Here is a 14615-nt window from a genome sequence, read left to right as displayed (position 1 = left end):
TAGTCCTTCACAATAAAATAGACCCAATTTAATCCCTTATAAAATTTAACCGGATCAGATAAGTCCTTCTGTTAATATTTTTTTCAAACCGGTTTTTTTCTAGTTTTAAACCGTGACTGGACTGCCACATGGATTTTATTTATTTTTCATTCTTTAAATATTAAATTGATTTTTACTTTTAATTTTATTTTTAAACAATTATAAATTAATGATATAAAAAATTCAAAATTGTTTCTTATTAGGAGTTGAACTCAGACCCATGTGCTTAATCTTAAACAATTCTAAATTTAAAATAAAAAATACAAAATTTGTATTAATATGGTCTCGAACCTAAGTCTCTTCGGATTAAATGACACTCAATTTAATACAATAGAAATTGATTTGTCTATTTGTAAATGATAGTTACTTTACTAACAATAGAAATTGATTTGTCTAGTTATTATTGATAGTCACTTTACTAACCGTAGAAATTAATTTATTTAGTTGTAAATGATAATCACTTTATTAACAATATAAATTGATTTATCTACTTGTAAATGATAATCACTTTACTAACCATAAAAATTGATTTGTCTTGTTGTAAATAGTAGTCACTTTACTAACAATATAAATTGATTTTTCTAGTTGTAAATGATAGTCACTTTATTAACGATAGAAATTGATTTGTCTAGTTGTAAAATGAAAATCATTTAACTTGAAGGGACTTGGATTTGAGACCTCATAGGTAAAAATTTATATATAGAATTTGTTAATATTAGTATAAATCATGGAAATTATTTGTTTAAAAATCATTTTATAAGAAATAATTTTGGCTTTTTTGATATTATTCATTGATAACTGTTTAAAAATGAAAATAAAAATAAAATTAATTTAGTATTTTAAAAAAAATCCAATGTGTCAGTCTAGTCATGGTTTAAAAGTATGAAAAGAATGGATTTAAAAGTAAGAAAAAACAATTTGAGAAAATTATTAACAAAAGGACTAATATGATCCGGTTAAATTTTGTAAAGGATTAAGTAGAGTCTATTTTTTTTGTGAGATACTAATTTAAACCGTGTAATATTTGTGAGGGACTAAAATGAGTCTTCACGCTAAAAAAACTCATATTCGAAGAAAAAAAAAATAATATCCAGAAGCCAATTTATGATATACCTCGAAAAGTTTTCTGCCCAAATGGGATGCGCTGGCATTTGAATATAATAATTGCATTCATTTTCTTTTATGGCTACACAAAGATTTGGTAAAGATTTAAATATAAATATAATATATATAAATAAATATAAATATTATAATAAAAATGCGAAACATTCATTTGCGGTGCACGCGCTTTCCTATATTATGTTGTTTTTGAATTCTACCTCGTTTGTTTGGTTGGTGTAATAAGAACTTAGTTTTCAGATCAACCTTCTTTTTGTTTAGTTGACGTTCTTTCCACAATTTTTCTTTTTCTCTTTCGATACTTTTCAGAACCGATTCATTTCTTCTCTAGTTTGTTTTTTTAAGGAAAAAAAAAACTCAAAATTGTGTCGGTGTTTTTCTACTGTGTTAGCATCTATCTATCTATTCGCAACAATAATGAGAGAATGGAAATTCACCTGCTTCAAGGATCTTAGGAGAGTTTTGTGGCTTGTGTTGGTTTGTGTTTTGTTACAGAGTTTTGGTTTGTGTTGTTCTTTGAATGATGAAGGTAAGGGTTTTTGTTGTTTGTGGAATTTTGTGTTGTCTTGTGTATTGTGGGTGGAAACAAAGGTGGAAAAAATTGAGTTTTTTTTTTGTTTTTTCTGTTTGCAGGTAAAGCTCTTTTGAAGTTCAAGCAAGGAATTGTTAGTGATCCTTTTGGTGCTTTGTCGAATTGGGTTGACGATGGAGTTTGGGTTGACCCTTGTAATTGGTTTGGAGTTGAGTGTTCTGATGGAAGAGTGGTGGTATTGTAAGTGCATATTTTGTGATTTGTTTTTTTGAGGATTGAGATTTGTGATTAATTATTAGGGTGTGTTTGGATTTGGTTATTTAAGGGTTTGATCTGTTTAATTTAGGGGTGGAAGTAGAATATAGAAAGGAAGAAATGAATAAGGGTGTGCTCAGATTGACTTATTTGAGCTTGTGAGACTAATTGGGAGAGCTTATGGAAACAGTTTATGCCATGTTCATAAGTTGTTTTCGGCTTCTCTCGGGAATAGGCTCAAAACAGCTTATAGTTTATATGTGAAAATTGTTTGACTTCATTTTATCTTTTGTTATAGAAATAATTTATGTATAAGCACTTAATCTGTTAAATCAAATTACAAGTACTTAAAATGTAGGATTGATCGTAGTAGTAGTATGATGGTGTTTTTGTATCGATACTAAATTTTAAACTAGTGTTGGAGTGTTTAATCATGAGACAATATTTTGTTGTTTAGGAATTTGAAAGACCTTTGTCTTGAAGGAAAACTTGCACATGAGCTTGAGAGCCTTTTTCACATAAAGTCCATGTAAGTAATTGCTCGTTACCAAGCTGCTCTGTTTATGGTAGCTACCGAGTAATTTCAACTTCCATATACATTCATTTGTCTGATATTGCGACAAATATGTTGTGCAGAGTTTTGCGGAATAACTCTTTTCACGGAATCATTCCCGAAGGAATTGTACGCTTGAAGGAATTGGAGGTTTTGGATTTGGGCTACAACAACTTCAGCGGACCTCTAATGAAAGATACTGGGATTAATGTCTCACTAACAATCCTGTAGGATAATATGCCGAACATTTCAATTTTCAACTTTTTTTTGCTACTACGACGCTAATTTTCTTTGAATTTCTTTTAACAATTCAATTTTTTTATTGCAGTTTGCTGGACAACAATGATCTTCTTTGTGGTTTGTCGCATGATATTAATGAATTGGCGATGATTTCTGAGTCTCAAGTCGATGAAAACCAGCTAATTAGAGCAGGAAAATTGCCAGGTTGTATGGGAAGGTCCATCAAATGGTATGTCACTAACCATTTGAAATGTATCATCGCGTCTTTTACCATAATCTAAACTCTTGTGTCATTCTTTTTTGAAGGCGTAATCGAAAAAGTGAAAAAAGTCTTCGGAAGCTACTGCAATCAAGTACTCCTCGTGGTGATCCTCATAATCGTGCGGCTATTGTTCCAGATAGTCCTTCTCCTTCTCCATCTCCTTCACCTTCACCTTCCCCTTCTCCTTCGCCGTCTACCACAACAACACCGCCAAAAGTAAAAAAACCATCTTCCCCTGATCGAAATGTTTCCAGTTCTCCTTCTGCCTCGCCCACACCACAATCCAAAAGTACCTCATCCAAGAAAGATCACACGCCTATTGTGGTTGGAATTGTGGGCGGTGTTGCATTTATTCTCATTTCAATCGTTGTCGTATATCTCTGGAAAACCAACAAGGTAGCCACCGTTAAACCATGGGCTACGGGATTAAGTGGACAGCTTCAGAAAGCATTTGTGACAGGTAAATCTCAGCATTTATCCTTCTTAATATAAGATTCCTGCCTTTGTACATGCTCAACGAAGTTTTACGTTTTCAGGCGTGCCGAAGCTAAAGAGATCAGAGCTTGAAGCAGCGTGTGAAGATTTTAGTAATGTAATTGGTACTTCACCCATTGGAAGCATTTACACGGTGTACAAAGGGACTCTATCTAGCGGTGTCGAAATAGCCGTGGCTTCTGTTACAGTGACATCGTTGAAAGATTGGTCAAAGACTTCAGAAGTCCAATTTCGTAAGAAGGTATATTATCACGAAAAACTAACCAAATTATATTGTAGATTTTCATTTATTGAAATTAACATTTTAAGCAATTATGTGTGCAGATAGATACATTATCAAAGATGAACCACAAGAATTTCGTAAATCTTCTTGGATTTTGCGAAGAAGATGAGCCTTTCACCAGAATGGTGGTTTTTGAATACGCCCCAAATGGAACACTCTTTGAGCATTTACACAGTGAGTTCCTTTTCTCTTTCAGAAGCGCATTTTTTCTTTTCCTTTTGGTGTTTAAGTATGAAACTCGCTGATATTTTGAACTTGTCGAAAATTCAGTAAAAGAAGCCGAGCATTTGGATTGGGCAACAAGACTTAGAGTTACAATTGGCACGGCTTACTGCCTGCAACATATGCACCAGTTAAACCCTCCGCTCGCCCATAGCAACCTAAACTCTTCATCTGTTCAACTAACCGACGACTACGCTGCCAAAATCTCCGACTTAAGTTTCTTGAAAGAAATAGTTTCAGCCGATACAAAATCTGCTGCTAAGAAACACGCGGACGCAACATTAGCAAGTAACATTTACAGCTTCGGTATCATGTTACTCGAAACTGTAACGGGCCGTCTTCCTTATTCCAACGATCAAGACGGTTCACTCGAAAATTGGGCTTCACACTATCTACAAGGGAACCAGTCTCTCAAAGAAATAGTCGATCCAACACTAGTATCCTTCCAAGAAGAACAATTAGTACAAATCGGCGCATTGATTAAGTCCTGTGTTAATTCTGATCAAGAGCAAAGACCAACAATAAAACAAGTTTGCGAGAGATTAAGAGAGATAACGAAAATAAGTCCCGACGTAGCAGTTCCAAAACTTTCACCACTTTGGTGGGCAGAACTCGAGATTGCTTCTTTCGATGCCAGCTGAAACCACGAAAAGAGATAGCGAGTATGGTGTTTGTATCAATCTCGCCGTTTTTTCGTCGGGGATGGCGCGAAAAAGGTACTCACCTGTAAACTGATACCTCTTGTATCTATTGTAGGCGAGTAATAAATCACATTGTACATAAGGGAGATAAAAAAGAACCATTTTTTTGTGTGCTTCGTTTGGTTATGGTTTTATGGAATTGCACCAGCAAAAGGGTGACATATATTAGTTAATTTCATTTTGTTCAGTCTGTTATTTTGTTGGTTAAAGATATTTTTGATTATATTTTGTTCTTACTATAATAATACTACCTCCACTTTGTGCAATATTTTTTGATCATGTGGGGTCAATTTAATCGCAAGAGTTTGGCTTTATAACCTCAAGTCGTAAGTCTATGTTTGATTTTACGTTTGGAACATTCAGAATTGATTATGAATATGTAAAATTGATTCTGTTTTTAGAATTGATTCTAACTTAAAGATTAATGCGAGACTCTAACAAGTCGGGGTTGTGTGTCACATGTGATGAGTTTGCATGACAATGTCAAAGTCTATTTATACAAGTATAAAGTATAAACAATTCTACAATCTGCCAAGCTGTAGCATGATAACTGGACGGCAGAAAATTTTCATGACAAAAGCATAGTGGAAGATTGTGGTTTTGTCCATAAGATGATAGAGATGCTCATTTTATTTATTTATTTATTTGATTGCTATGATGGAGGCTCTTAGTAATATTCGCCAGTTGCTATTGAAGATGACATACTTGACCCAACATGTTGTATGTAGAAAAGAAAAACCAACCACCTTAAGGAAGACTGAGTCTAAATGTTTGATGTATTCCAGGATTTTTTTAAAATTATAAGCTGTCAATATCAGGATTTGGATCACTTGTATTAATAAAAAAAAAGTTTAATAATGTAAAGGAAATTTACTATAGTTGTTCTTTTCAATTAGTCTTTCTGCTAAATTTTTGTTGATCAAATGATAAACATGCAATTTTGTCGACTAAAATTTTGGAAGACACAATTTAACCTTTACATGTATATTTTGAGAATTTCTTTCTTCACCTCCCTATGGGCCTGACCCCAGCGAAAACCCCCAAATACCCCTACTTCAGAAATGCATTTCCGAAATAATTTTTTTTTTAAATTTTTCCAGAATTCGGAAATGCATTTCCGAAATTCCATTTTTTGGGATTCCGGAAATACACTTCCGGAAAAAACGCAGAAGTTTTGAAGTATAGAATTATTTTGAAATGGTGGTTTAAAATTAAGATCTTCAAAGATTTATACTATTTATTAGTTAATAAAGATAAATATAAAGATTTTAATTATAGGAAACAACCATTTCAAATTTTGCACCGATCAAATAAAACATCTTATAAATAGAATAAGTACATTCCTTTTAGAATAAAAAAAGATATGTTAATAATTTTGGAAATTTGTTATACTGAATTAATAATGATACACAAAATTATAATGAATTTATTATATTAGAATGACCCAAAAATTGCCATATTCAGTTCATTTTATTTCTATCAATTAATAATTTTTTTTTTCATTTTGATACTTTGTTTCTTTATTCTTTTGAATCTATCAACTATTATTGTTAGTATATTAAAAAAATTATAAATTTTGATTCCTCTAAATTATTTGCTACTATTTTAATTTTTTTTTTTTTGCAAAGTTTCACGTGGTGCACTTGTGTATTTCAAATGATTTTTTTATGACATTTTATAAATACAAATTTAAATTATTATTAGTTTAATAATTTTCCTATTTAATTTTTAAATTTTATTAATCTATTTATAAATTTGAGTTAAGTTTTAATTGTTAAAATTAAAATTTTAATTGTATTTTTTTATAAATTTTATTACTTTTAGACATTTTATAATTAACGTAATAAATTTTAATTAAAATTAAAATTATATTTTGTAATTAACTATTAAACTATTTATATTTATAATTTAGCTATTTTATTATTAACGTAATAACTTTTAGATAATCTCAATAATTTAGTTAAATAGTTACAATTTTATAAATAATTTATTTAATAATTCAATTATTTACTTTTTAAATAGTTAATAATAGTTAAAAAATAAATTAATAAAGATTAAAGTTATAAATAATTAAATTAGTAAAATAATAATATTTTAAAGTTTTATCAATAGTATATAAAATACTCACGATACTTGTATATTCAGTATATTAAAATATATATAAATTTTTTGATTAGTTTATATGTTCTAATGATTATTTAATGACATATCATTGATAAAATATATATTAAAAAAATAAATAAAGATTAAAAAACAAATAATTAAATTAAGAGAATAATAATATTTTAAAATTTTATCAAAATGAAAAGAATTAATATTTGAAAAGAAAAGATTGAATAATTATTTTTACTAATTTAAAGTTTTATGTATAGAATTAAAGTACCAAAATGAAAAGAATTAACATAAATATAATTGAATACAGCAGTTTATTTTTTTAAAGAACACTTAATCTAATCTTGGAAATTATATAATCAATTAATTTTATCAGACAATTACATAATCAATTAATTTTAATCTAATCTTGATAATTATATAATTTTAATTAATACAAATTAATTATATTATTAATACAATTGATTCACCTTAATTTTTATTTTCTGTATCAGACAATATTTCGGAAGTGTACTTCCGAAATATTCCAGGGGTCAATTCGGAAGTGCATCCCTGAATTCACATTTTTTTATTGGAAAAAAGGGTGTTTTCAGAAATGCATCTCCGAAAACACCTTTTTTTCATAAAAATAAAGTGTTTTCGGAAGTGCACTTCCGAAATCAATCTTTATAAAAAAAAAAGTGATTTTGGAAATGTATTTTCGAAATATAGGGACATTTTGGGATTTTCGCCGGAGGTGACCAAGAAGGTTGAGAGTTTTATAAAGAAATTTCCTATATTTTCTCTAATACCTCAAATACTATAGAAAAGTATTTTAATATATTTTTAAGTTGTAATTTATAATATTATAATTTATGTAATAAAAATAAATCTAAACTTAAGATTTATTTAATGAGTTTATAATTTATATGTATTACTATTTAGAGTTTAATATTAAAACACTCTATCAATCATTCAAAACTAAACTAGCTAGTAAGTTAATTAAATTGTTTTGTCACTAAACTCATAAGATATGTTGGTGGTAATTACCATCCCACTATTTAACTTTTCTTTGATTCAATCTTAATGTGTTTTGTTATAACATGTTGAATATGATTGTGTAATAGTGATAGTTAATTTATTGTCACAAACAACAACTTCGTAGAGCCTTCATACTATACCTTCAAATCTTCTACTACTTGTTTCATCCATAATAGTTCACCAATTTCTAGTGCTATAATCTTAAATCCTGCTTCAACACTTGATTGAACAACTACAATTTGTTTCTTAATCCTTAAGTAAAAAGGTTAAGAAAATACAATAGCATGTTGCCGCCCTCGGTTTTTTATATCTCGCGTGAGATACGAACTGACTCTTCTTTTGTTTTTGAGTTTTGAAAATCAGAGAGTCGCCACCGACTTTTATTTTATCCAATTAAGGAAAGATTTATAAAAGAAACAGAAAAAGACCTTTAAGAGATTTTGGGTTCGGGGGTAGGTTATACAAAGGGAAGGTATTAGCACCCCTTTGTATCCATGGTTATCCATGGACTCTTAATTGCTTAGCTCACTTGTTTGAATCATTTATCTTGTCTTGAAATGCTTGTATGTGGTTTTAAAATACCTTTGTAAATTGGCTTTGTAATGATCCTTGTGCGGATGTATACAAAGTGTTTTATCTTTCGAAAAGATGTTTTGAAAAAAAGATCTTTAATTTCGTAATGATCCTTATTTGGATATATACAAAATATTGTCTTTTTTGAAAGTTTTGTTTTGAAAAACAATGAATATGTGAGACATTTGTTGTTTTGATTTGAGCAAGCAATTAGGAGATCTACCCTAAATTTATAAGGTCCTTTCCCATTTCTTTTAGAAAATTTTCTTTTCACCGGGTGTAAACAAAAGTTTGGATTTGTATTTGAAACAGTAGAATGGATTTTGAAGAGAGTAACAAAGGGATTACCCTAAGAGGTGCAAGTGTGATTGTGTTTTGATTCAGATATTTTTATCTTTGAAGTTAGTGATCTAACGCTTCAGTTTTTATCTTTGACATACACGCAGTTTTATATGTACAGAATTTAAAGTGCGGGAATGTAAAATGCGGAAAGTAAATCTACGCTATTACAACGATTGTGCGGGAAATGTAAACTACGCTATTTACATGATTTTGACAACTTATACACTTTATCTAGGAATTTAAATTGCAATAAGATAAAGGAAGTATTTTTGGAATTTTTAAATGGTTGATTTTAATTAGAATTAATGCATAATTAATTTAATTAAATAAGAAAAAGGTAGAAATAAAATTTAAACCTAAAAATCAAGTCTAAAATATGTTCATATTGCTTGTTAATTAATTCTAAAACAAAAACTAATTTTTTTGGATTTTTTGAAGTTGTTTTGGAAATTTATTAAGCCAATTGTAAAACCCCACACATATATGTCTAGAATAATATGCATGTAATGCTAATAATGGTATATAACGACAACATAACATAATATCGCAGCGGAAAAGGAAAGTACATCATCAGTACAAGGTACAAAAGCCGAATGTATCATGGCCAAAATAATACACCGCATAAGCTAGTACATCATCCAAAATAAAAACTAAAATAAGCACGAAACGGAACAAAAGATAAACATCCATCAAGAAACGCTAAAGGGCTAGTCCTTCTTGCCTTTACCGCGATCTTGCCTCGAACCACCTGAAAAGAGAGAATTGGAATGGGATGAGATTACTAAATCTCAGTGAGTCCGCCTATCCTATTAGTCCATTCGGATCTAAAGGGTACATGCATCAAAACCGAATCCACCATTGGTTCGGGGTTTAATCTCACAACCGGTACAAACACGGAGAGAACAATGAGTCGTCCACCATAGGACTCCCCTTATCACATGTATAACACAAACAAGTATGCAAAACCCGTATCCACATACGGGGAATCAAGAAGCGCGTTAATGTCTCGACTAGGTTATAGAACACACCCTCGATGAGTTACACCCATGTCTATTGTCAAGAGACTTGTACAAGCACACTGCAAGAATGGTTAAATGGGTTCGCTCAAGCCTAATTGGCCGCGAGATGACCTTAGCCGAAAGGGCGTCATTATTCCAATAGCCACCTTTACGCACGTGTGTTGACATCAAGTACAACACGCCATCTTAACACATGAGCCCATCGGGCGAAAGCCTAGTGCATAGTCTACTGACTTCACTAGAGGTGAGTTACCGATTATGTGTTAACCTACGTGGTTACATAACCCCACCATACCGAGCACGCAAGTGTGTTAACTCCAAGTGGGAAAGCCTCTAGACCCTCACAAGCACACTGCAACGGTAGCTCAGGTGTGAGCCCATCGATCCACGATCAGGGCTGTCCCATTGATCACATAGCCCGGGACGACTCATTGATCACAAAGCCCGAGTCATAAATCAACCTAGCCCCTGGCCCGCTTCGATTCATGCATACACACGCATAACAAGCGTAAAGTCACACAAGGCAATTCAATCGGAATGTTTAACCAAAACATCGGACACCACACATATTATGTCATCTTCTCATCATATTATTCATATTTAATCTCAAATGAATAGACAAAAGTTGTTGGATAACATATCTAACATTATGTATAACATTCAACATGAGTAGCCAAACGGAAACAAGGGTAGTATGTGCTATAAAATACTACTCATCGGAAGTACATATGCATACTAATAATTAAGAAGGAGTTTGGTTACAAATTAGGAACCAAAACTGCTCTTAGAGAAAGAAAATAAAATTCTGCTCAGCACTGGCCGCTTAGCGGGCTGTAAGCGGACTTTCCAGTGGCGAACCCCAACTGTTCCTCCACTTAGCGGCCTCGCGATAATTATTTTCTGCAAACAGCATCCTCCGCTTAGCGGCCTGGGTGGGTCCGCTCAGCGGGATTGCGAATTTCTGGAAAAATGCTCAGCATCCGCTCAGCGGCCTTAGTCCGCTTAGCGGACCATAGCAGATGCAGAAAAACGCAGAACTCATCAGTTCTGCCCTGGAGTACCCTAACCTCTTAAATCCACCTGCATGCACGAATTAAAGATATATCCAGCCAGCTCATGGTATGAATCAAGTAATAAACGACATTAAAACATGTTATTAGCAAGAATTTGGGCATAATCTCTCAAAACCCTTAAACCCCAAAAGTTCCCAATTGAATCAAAACCCCATTTTTCTATCTAGGGACTCACCTTAGATGAAGATGATGAAGCTGGAGCAGAAATGAGGACGAAAATCAGAGGTTGAGGTTGGATCTTGGTTCATGCAAAGCTTGAAGAGGATGATGGCTCCCCCTCCCCTTCTCCTTCTATTCCATGCTTCTCTCTCTTTCACTTCTATTCCACAATTCTGAATTGGCCAAGTAAAAGAGTGAGGGACCAAACAAGTCCTAAGTCTAATTAAGTAGTGATAAGACCATAATGCCCCTTCTCTATTACTAATTGACTCTTTAACCCAAAAGCAAGCCAATTATAGTAATATGTATCATTCTTATCCAATATTTGTACAAGATAACTAATAACAATTATTGAATTAAGTATGATACCGGGCATTACATTCTCCCCCCCTTAATTAGAATTCGTCCTCGAATTCGAACTTACCAGAACAAGTGAGGGTAGGATTCCCGCATCTCTGACTCAAGCTCCCATGTAGCTTCTTCAGGACGCATCTCGTCCCACAACACTTTTACGAGAGGTATCTCTTTGTTCCTTAGAGACTTGCTAGCATGCTCCAAAATACTGTAAGGTTGAGGGTCATAGGAAAGATCTGGTTCTACTTCAACATAATCCGGGAGGATAGGGTGAAAAGTGTCAGGCACGAACCTTCGGAGCTGAGATACATGGAACATATCATGTAGCCCGGATAGTGAAGGTGGTAATGCCAACTGATAAGCCACTTCGCCTACCCGACTCAAAATCTGGTATGGTCCCACATATCTCGGACTAAGCTTGCGCATTTTGAACGGTCCTCCCAATCTTAATCTCGGGGTAACCTTCAAATACACGTGGTCTCCAACATCGAATTCCAAAGGCCTCCTTCGCTTGTCTGCATAATTTTTCTGTCGGTCTTGAGCTTTCTTAAGGTTATCTTGAATCATTTTGACTTTCTCAGTGGTCTCTTGTATAATCTCCGGTCCAAGAATGCTCTTTTCTCCCACTTCAGCCCAACACACAGGAGATCGACACTTTCTCCCATATAGAGCCTCATAGGGAGCCATACCCAAACTAGCATGGTAACTATTATTATATGCGAACTCTACCAAGGGTAAATGATCTTTCCAACTCCCGCCTTCTTCCAGAATACAAGCTCTTAACATATCTTCAATCGTCTGAATGGTTCTCTCCGTCTGCCCGTCAGTTTGAGGATGATTAGAGGTACTCATATCTAGTCTAGTTCCCATTTCCTTATGGAACGTCTTCCAAAATCTCGAAGTGAACTTTGGATCTCGATCTGACACTATACTAGATGGTACACCATGCAACCGCATAATCTCCATTATGAAAAGCCTCGCGAGATGTATCACCTTGTGAGTCGTCTTTACAGGCAAAAAGTGAGCAGACTTAGTCAACCTGTCCACTATTACCCATATAGAATCATATCCGCCTCGAGCACGAGGTAATCCCACAATGAAATCCATGGAGATAGAATCCCACTTCCACACAGGTATCTCCAACGGCTGCAACATTCCGCCTGGTCGCTGATGTTCAATCTTAACCTGCTGGCAGATAGGACACTGGGCTACATATTCTTCAATCTCCCTCTTCATTCCTGGCCACCAAAAGTCTTTCTTCAAATCTTGATACATTTTGGTCGATCCAGGATGAATAGAAAATTTACTCTTGTGGGCTTCATCGAGAATCAAACGCTTCAGTTCTAAATCATTAGGTATACACATCCTTCTCTTAAACAAAAGGATCCCGTCAGGTGCTCTAGTGAAGTCAGGCATGTTCTCACTTGCTTGCAATTGCTCGTCATATCCTTGAGTCACTCGAATCCTCTCTCGCAGTTCGTTCTGAATACTCAAGTTACTAATCAGTACACCATTGGGTGTCCAATCAAACTGGAGGTTGAGGTTTCGAAACTTCTCTAATAATCCATGCTCTAACATCATCAACTCTGCAATCCGAAATTCTTTCCTACTTAAGGCATCTGCTACTTTATTAGCCTTCCCTGGATGGTATTTCAATTCGAAATCATAATCTTTAAGATACTCCATCCATCTCCTTTGCCGCATGTTCAACTCTTTCTGATCAAAAAGGTATTTCAAGCTTTTATGATCACTGAACATCTCAAAGTGAACCCCATACCGGTAGTGTCGCCACACTTTGAGTGCAAAGACTATCGCAGCAAGTTCAAGATCATGAGTAGGGTAATTCTCCTCATGGGATCTCAACTGTCGAGACGCATAAGCTACTACTTTACCATCTTGCATCAATACTCCACCTAGACCTTTCTTAGAAGCATCACAAAACACTTCATACGAACGGTTCGAATCTAGAATTACTAACACAGGTGCAGAAGTTAATTTCTTCTTAAGTTTCTGAAAACTTTGTTCACATTCGGAATCCCATTCAAAAGCAACTTCCTTTTGAGTAAGTTTTGTCAATGGTAGTGCTAACTTAGCAAATCCCATAATAAATCTCCGATAATAGCCTGCCAACCCTAGGAAGCTTCTGACTTCTGTCACACTCTTTGGTCGATCCCAATTCACCACTGCTTCCACCTTAGAAGGGTCTACCGCTACACCTCCTCCAGATATGACGTGCCCCAGAAAACTTACTTCCGATAGCCAAAACTCACATTTGTTGAACTTTGTATACAACTGCTTCTCTCGAAGAGTAGTCAATACAATTCGCAAATGCTCTTCGTGCTCTTCAGAAGTTCGAGAATACACCAAGATATCATCGATAAAGATCACCACAAACTGATCCAGGTATGTTTGAAAGATTCGATTCATGTAATCCATGAAAACTGCCGGAGCATTAGTCACACCGAACGACATAACTAAAAACTCGTAATGTCCATACCGAGTCCTGAATGCAGTCTTAGGCACATCTGAGCTCTTTACCCGAATCTGATGATACCCTGACCTGAGATCAATCATCGAGAACACACTGGCTCCTTTCAACTGATCTAGGAGGTCATCAATTCGTGGTAAGGGGTATTTGTTCTTTATGGTAACTTTATTCAGCTGACGATAATCGATGCACAAGCGCATACTTCCGTCTTTGTTCTTTACCAAAAGAACAGGAGCTCCCCATGGAGAAACACTGGGCTAAATAAAATGCTTAGCTAAAAGCTCTTCTAACTGGCTCTTCAGTTCTCTGAGTTCGATAGGAGACATCCTATATGGAGTGATGGAAACTGGGGAAGTACCAGGAACAAGATCAATTGAGAATTCCGCTTCCCTTTCCGGAGGAAGAGAAGTGATATCCTCAGGAAACACATCAGGAAATTCGCACACCACTGGAATCTCTGACAATACCGTTCTTACAGAAGGTTCCTTAGAAAGAACTAAAAGAAAAGATCTTTCTTGGGAAAAGAGATAATTAACCGCGCTGATCGTACCTTCTATCAACTTAGTGATTGCATCATCGGAAGAAGTCTCTTCTGCCGGAATGAATATGGCCTTTTCCTTACAACCAATGTACACCAAATTAATAGATAACCAATCCATTCCAAGAATGATGTCAAGTCTCTTGAGGGGTAAACAAATTAGATCAATCGGAAAGTCACGACCTTTAAAAGACACTAAACAATCCTTGCAAATCAGTCGGGCTTTCACCGTATCA

The 14615-nt window shown here is 34.2% G+C and overlaps 1 protein-coding gene across 1 annotated transcript; it reads left to right on the top strand.

Moving 5' to 3' along the window:
- The first annotated feature begins 1354 nt into the window (after nt 1–1354).
- On the top strand, nt 1355–4874 carry LOC131661968 (probable inactive receptor-like protein kinase At3g56050). The gene is made up of 9 exons (XM_058931631.1): nt 1355–1687; nt 1792–1930; nt 2403–2474; nt 2582–2725; nt 2827–2967; nt 3045–3460; nt 3537–3736; nt 3820–3952; nt 4049–4874. The coding sequence occupies exons 1-9, from the start codon at nt 1576–1578 to the stop codon at nt 4639–4641; spliced, it is 1950 nt and encodes a 649-aa protein (XP_058787614.1). The 5' UTR covers nt 1355–1575; the 3' UTR covers nt 4642–4874.
- Nucleotides 4875–14615: the final 9741 nt, after the last annotated feature.

This window comes from Vicia villosa, linkage group LG3, assembly GCF_029867415.1.
Source record: "Vicia villosa cultivar HV-30 ecotype Madison, WI linkage group LG3, Vvil1.0, whole genome shotgun sequence".
NCBI lineage: Eukaryota > Viridiplantae > Streptophyta > Magnoliopsida > Fabales > Fabaceae > Vicia > Vicia villosa.
The sequence above is the reverse complement of the archived record's forward strand: the minus strand, read 5'-3'. Positions and strand labels throughout refer to the sequence as shown.

What these genes read in the sequence shown, in the direction of transcription:
- LOC131661968 (XM_058931631.1), top strand. Translation starts at nt 1,576, where the DNA reads ATGAGAGAATGGAAATTCACCTGCTTCAAGGATCTTAGGAGAGTTTTG. An exon ending in TTGTTCTTTGAATGATGAAG is followed by an intron (nt 1,688 to 1,791) that starts GTAAGGGTTTTT and finishes TTCTGTTTGCAG; the next exon opens with GTAAAGCTCTTTTGAAGTTC. An exon ending in AATGTCTCACTAACAATCCT is followed by an intron (nt 2,726 to 2,826) that starts GTAGGATAATAT and finishes TTTTTATTGCAG; the next exon opens with TTTGCTGGACAACAATGATC.